General features: G+C 35.8%; 1 protein-coding gene across 1 annotated transcript; it reads left to right on the top strand.

Annotated features, from left to right (window-relative positions):
- Positions 1–4,230: 4,230 nt before the first annotated feature.
- On the top strand, positions 4,231–5,169 carry LOC102854490 (olfactory receptor 6C2-like). Its single transcript, XM_006897692.1, has one exon. It carries the CDS (start codon positions 4,231–4,233, stop codon positions 5,167–5,169), a length of 939 nt encoding a protein of 312 aa, XP_006897754.1.
- Positions 5,170–6,803: the final 1,634 nt, after the last annotated feature.

The raw sequence follows: 6,803 nt of genomic DNA, 5'->3' as shown, positions 1-6,803 counted from the left end.
TCTGCAGTAAGTGCATGAGGTCCTCCTCGGTTTCAGCTAGCAGGGTTGTGTCATCTGCATAACGCAGATTGTTGATAGATCTTCCACCAATTCCAACGCCATGCTTCTCCTCATAGAGCCCAGCCTCTCGGATAATCTGCTCTGCATACAGGTTGAAAAGGTATGGAGATAGGACACATTCCTGGCGTACACCATTCTCAATTTTGAAATCTGACAGCAGATTTTTCCCAAGGAATTCATCTTTTGGTTTCCTGACTCCTGGTGGAGTGTTGATTGTAGAGCTGAGCAAACTGTAATTAATTATTAACAACCTCACTCTCTTCTCCATTTATCACGGTGCTGCCAATTCGCCTAGTGGTGAGAATCTTTGTGTTGCCCTGTTCTGTTCTGATGACTGCCTCTTGGTCCAAGTATAGGTTTCTCATTAGCACGATTAAATGTTCTGGGATTCCCATTCTTGAAATATATTAAATAATCATTAAATAGAAAGTCTGGTTTTTTGTTTCAGCATGCTCGGCTGTACATAGGGTTTCCAAAGGCCTGTTTTATTTCAGAAGTGGAAGGCCAATCCTCTGAAGACTCATTAACAATCTACATTATGTAGATGACAAAAGTTTGCTTACTGAAGGTGAAAAGACCTGAAGTGCTTGTTGCAGAAGGTCAAGAACTGTAGTCTTCAATATGGACTAAAGTTCAACATCAAGAAGACAAAGATTCTCACCACTAGGCGAATTGGCAGCACAGTGATAAATGAAGAGAGTGAGGTTGTTAATAATTAATTACAGTTTGCTCAGCTCTACAATCAACACTCTTAACACCAGCAGTCAGGAAATCAGAAGATGAATTGCCTTGGGAAAATCTGCTGTCAGGGACCTCTCCAGAGTGCTGAAAAACAGCAGTCTAGAGACTAAGGTGTGCCTAATCAAGGCCATGGTCTTCAAAATTATTTGTTACACTTAGGAGAGCTGGACAATGACTAAAATGACAGAAGAAGAATAGATGCCTTTGTGTTCTGGTACTAGAGAAGAGTCTTGAATGTACCATGGGCTGCAAGAAAACAAATAGGTCTGTCTTGGAGACAGTGAAGCCCTCGGAGGCTAGAATTCTGAAGCTGCATCTCACATACTTGGAGCATATGGCCAGGAGGGACTTATCCTTGGAGAAGGATATCATGTTGGAAGAGTGGAGGAACAGTGCAGGAGAGGAGGACTCTGGTTGAGATGGATTGATACAGTAACTGGGATAATGGAGTTTGGAGTGTCAGAATTAGTGAGACTAGCTCAGGACAGGGCAGTACATAGAGTCACTTTGAATTGCAGGTGACTCAATGGTACATAACAACAAAAGTAACATATAGAGAGTCAATAAAAGATAAAATACTGAATCTCAACCATTCTTATATCTCCCAAAGTGTTACTGACAGGAAGGAACTATGCATAAGTTAAGTCTTCAAGTGTTACCATTGATGTTGTTGTGGTTGTATATTGTAGAGTCAGAACTAACCCACAGTTGATCCTCTGATGGGTTTTCAGGGTAGTTAATTGCATGGGAGTAGATTGCCCATCCTTCTCCCATGGAGCAGCTGGTGGCCTCAAACCAAGGTGCCTTCAGGATTGCAGTGCAGCTTCTTGCCACTAGGCCACCAGAAATCTCTAGTAATTGATAATACTAATTATGGGAAAGAGTAAAATACATTATTTATTCAATGACATCGTAGTTTCAAATAACACAGGTAGTTCTCAGGGCAACTTGTGCAAATTCAAAAAAAGAAAAGAAAATGATATAGTTTGAGGTAAACAAAGAGGAAATAATCCACATCCTCATCTAAATCCTCTGCAACCATAAGGTTAAATGCTTATTAAAAGTAATTTTGGTTGAACCAGCTTCAATAATTAAAAGGTTATTAGAGTAGCACATTAAATCAATAGACATTAATCTGATTTATTTCACAAATCATTTCTACCAAAATTAGAGAATACGACTTTTGAAAAGTGGGAACAGTTTTAGATTTTAAGAAAGTTCAAAGTCATAAGGCACAAAAATGAATGTGTTAAGCTTCTAACCAAAAGGTTGATATTTTAATCTACGTAGAGGATCTTTGAGTGGTGGTGCCGGTGAGAAGTATGGGACATACTTTGGAGAGCCAGGAGAACAAATAGGTCTGTCTTGGAGAAGGAAAAACTAAATTTCTACTTGCAGACAAGGAGTTTGAAGTTCTGTCTCATATACTTTGGGCATCTGTCCAGGAGAGACCAGCTCTTGGAGAAGGACATCATGCTCGGAAGGGTGGAGGGACAGCATAGGAGAGGAAGACCCCAGATGAGATGGAGTGACAATGTAACTGAGGCACTGGGAGTAGGTATGTGAGAGTCAGTGAGACTGTCTCAGGATAAGGCAGGATTCAGAGTTGTTGTACACAGGGTTTCTACGAGTCACAGGTGACTCAAAAACACATAACAACAAGAGGAACTATAGAAATAAAAATGGTATGGAAATCAATATGAAAAGAAAATGGTCACTGAAAATCAGAGGGAACATAATTCTACTTAAACATAGATAAGGTTGTCATGAGTAAGAATCAGCTTTAGCTGGCATTGGTCACATGGTAGGTGAGAAGAAAGATGCTAAAGACACTGAGAGAAAATATTAAAATACAAATAGCTACTAGTATCACCAGGAGTGATTGTCAAGGGAAAAGTATGGAGTAACCCCAAACCCAGAGTTGTATTTACACAGTAATCTTCTCTAATTATCAGACTGAACATTCACTAAAATAAAATAGTATCTCTCACTGGAAGACTGAAAGCTCTCTTGGAGAGATATTTATTCATGACTAGATCTCTAGTTTCTAACATTATGATCTGCAAATAATAGAAACTCATTGAATATTTATTTCAATGAAAGAATGTTCGTTCATTGTTTACTTGACAAATATAAGATACAGAATGCATTGTTTTTAATATTTTAATTAGGAACACATATATTGGGTACATTATATAGGTAGGATTTTACTGAAAATCATATATACTTAAAATTCTAATTTAACTATCAATTCCCATGAATTAAAAAGGCAAAATATTTAACTAACGGTATCTTCAGAGAGAATTCGCAAAAACTTCTTTTCCAGGATGGTTATTTGAAAATAGATATTTACAATATAAAAGTGACTTAATGCAAGCTTTGCCATGAAGGAATGGGATCTGTCTAATCCTTCCCTGCCTCCATTTAATATGTTTGCTGAGAAAGCATCAATATTAGAGAGGAAAGTGCCTCATAAAATTAGTGGTCAGAGCTGACAATTGTAATGCCAAGAAAAATCGGTTTTGCAAAATTTCCAAAAAAGTGGTTCCTTTGGTCAGATTGTTCTTGAATGTTACCTGGAGACTCTACATTTATTAAAAACTCAAGGAAGGATTAAAAGAAGGGTTAGTAATGAGTGGAGAGGTGATTTGAGGAAGGGAGTAACAGAAATAGACAAAAAGTCTGTAAGCTATGGCACACATTTTGATGGCTGAGTGTTGCTAAGAGAATTCTGAGAGATCATTCCTACAGAGAGAGAACAAGTAACAGACACCAATACTTCTGGGGACCTGTTATGGTCAGAAACACCATGAAAGGGCAAAACAAGTTTATACTTAGATTCAAAGAAGTTGCTTCTTGTAGCTATGTGGAAACTCCCTACTTTATTAACTCTTCTATGAGTTAAAAAAAAAAAAAACAACTTTCATTGACTAAAGTGTAGATACACCTTTTTTTTTAACTATGTTCCTTATAAGAGATAACTTTAACTCGAAAAGACTTTATTTAACCCTTGGGAGTTGCTTTGCTTATGTCAAAATACAAGCAAAAACTAGAATAAAAACTACTTGTCAAATTTTTCATTTTTATAAAACTAGAGGCAAAACTCAAGATGTGGTAAGACAAAGATGGAGTGTGGAAGGAAAATAAAATATAAAAAATAATGGAATAATCTATAACATTGGCAAAAGCATTGTTCCAAAGTATATCATATTATTTAAGACGCATGGTCAACACTTTGTGTTTCATTTGACAGTTTTATAAATACACTCTCCAGCAAGGAATTATAAGCCTCAGATTCCTATTTAAATTTTAAAATTGTATCATACAAATTCCACGTGCACTTTGTGAATATGTTTTAAGTCTATGCATTGGCTTTTATGTTCATTTTCTTTTTAGGTCTAATTGTTCCTGATTTGACACAACGAGGTGATGAGAAATTATACAACAGTAACAACTTTCATTCTGCTGGGTATGACAGATGACCCAAGATTACAAATTGTGCTTTTGATATTTTTGCTTATCACCTACTTTTTGAGTGTGAGTGGAAACCTGACAATTATCACTCTCACTCTTTTGGATCCTCATCTTAAAACTCCCATGTACTTTTTTCTCCGAAATTTCTCTTTCTTAGAGGTCTCATTCACCACCGTCTGTATTCCCAAATTCCTGTACAGCCTAACAACTGGAGATAAATCAATTACCTATAATGCTTGTGCTACTCAAATATTCTTTGGTGTCCTCTTTGGAGCAACAGAATTTTTTCTCCTTGCTGCCATGTCCTATGATCGTTACGTAGCCATCTGTAAGCCCCTGCATTACATGACCATCATGAACAACAAAGTGTGCACTAGTCTTATTCTCTGCTGCTGGGTTGCTGGCTTGTTGATAGTCCTCCCACCTCTTAGCATGGGTCTCCAGCTGGAATTCTGTGACTCAAATATCATTGATAGTTTTGGCTGTGATACATATCCTATCTTACTGATATCATGCTCAGATATAGTTCTTATAGAAAAAGTTATTTTGGTGTTTGCAGTGCTAACATTGATTATTACCCTACTGGGTGTGGTTCTCTCCTATACATACATAATCAGCACAATTCTAAAATTTCCTTCTGCCCAACAAAGAAAAAAAGCCTTTTCTACGTGTTCTTCTCATATGATTGTGGTCTCTATGACCTATGGCAGCTGTATCTTCGTGTACATTAAACCCTCAGCAGAGGAGGGAGTTGCCCTTAACAAGGTGGTGGGTCTGCTCACTACTTCAGTGGCCCCCATGCTTAATCCATTTATTTATACACTTCGAAACAAACAAGTTAAAGAATCTTTCAAAGGCACAGTAAAAAGGATGGTATTTCTCACTAATAAGTAAGAGACTATTCATGTTTTCAGAGTAAAAACTTAAATCTGAAGAGTCTATGAATATCCTTAATTTTCTAAGCATGAGGTTATTTCCAACTCTGCAGAATCGCCAAACCAATTATTCTCAAGGAATATTTTAAATTAAAATATTGATCTATTTAGACCTTATTCTGTTCAAAATTGCTTCTATTGTTAATACATTCAAAGAGTTGAGTTGCTAATCCAAAGGTGCATAGTTCAAATCCAACAGTTGCTATGTTAAAGAAAGATGGATAATCTCCTTCTGTGCAATTTACCGCCTCCGAGAATCTGCTGAAGAGTCACCTGTGAGTCAGTTTCAACTTGACATTACTTAAAAATAAGGCTAAATTCTCAAAATATTCACTTTTACAGATGATAAATGCAAATAAATTCTATTTCTCTAGTCATGTGGCCTGCTCATCCTGTGGACTGCCAAAGCCTAGTCAGCATTTCTTAATTGTTAGGATATTACCAATGCCTGACCACTGATTTTTCAAGAACAATTTAAGATTCTATGCTACATTTTAAAATGTGTTATGAAGCAAAATCATGCACTCCAGAGTTCTGATCACTTAAAAATTTCAAGCTATTTAAAGTTTTTCAGCCTAAAATGGTCCATTTTTATTACTGAATAAAAGGAATTAAAACAGTCATTAAGGTGATGGAAATTTTTTCTTTTGTTTCATTTATTAATAAAAATGTTTCTACTGGCATTGGAGGAAATTATTTGTATTATTCGTACATGTATATAAGTGGAAAAGAGAAAGAAGCACAAGATCAAGTGTTGAGCTTCTTCTAACTTTTATATTGATTGTGTTTATGTTACCGTTGTATTCCGATTATTGGAACTTCTACATAGAGTTAATTAACTGCTAAGATTAATATAAATAATAGATATGGTTCATAATATGGAAGATGTTGATGGGCACTTGATTGGTCAGGATAAGTTTACTTCTGGAAGTCATATTCTACCACAATGTGAAAAACCTGAATGGATCCATAGTGGAAAAGATGTTAAAGGATAGTATATTTCAAAATTTTTGGACAAGAGAAAAAATTATCCTCCAAGACTTTGTCCTTTTTGTCATTTAAAACCATTTATAAAACAGCAGAATATAACCAAACAAGCTTTTTTTTTTTTGCTAATTGGTGTATCATACAGTATGCGTGTGTTTGGTTAATAGTTGAACTGACTGCTTTATCTAAATAACAACTCTCTTGTAATCTCAAACTACTTCTGCAAGTTTCATATTTTCTAATGCCAAGCAATATCTAGTTTTAAAAGCTTCAAATAAAGATGGACAAATTTAAACATATTGTGGAGAAGAAAACAGTAATGAGGCAGCTTCATTTGACTTGCTAGACATTGGAATAGAACTAATATTGCAAATGTGATAAGTTCATAGAAGATACTTATCTGGCTTCTGTTCTAAATAATTAATTACTTTCATCTTGTTCATTCTTTCACTTTGTTTATAGAGAACATAAGAACATAGAACTGTGGCAGGTCTTTGATACCTCAGCCTGAATTTAGAAGTGGCATAAAATGGTACAACTACTCAGGAAAGCAGTTTGGCACTTTCTCAAAACGCTGAATATAGAATTTCCATATGACCCAGCTAT

Source organism: Elephantulus edwardii, unplaced genomic scaffold, assembly GCF_000299155.1.
Source record: "Elephantulus edwardii isolate Elephantulus edwardi_28Jun2011 unplaced genomic scaffold, EleEdw1.0 scaffold00212, whole genome shotgun sequence".
NCBI classification, from domain to species: Eukaryota; Metazoa; Chordata; class Mammalia; order Macroscelidea; family Macroscelididae; genus Elephantulus; species Elephantulus edwardii.
Note: the sequence above shows the minus strand (reverse complement) of the source record. Positions and strands in the feature narration are given on the sequence as shown.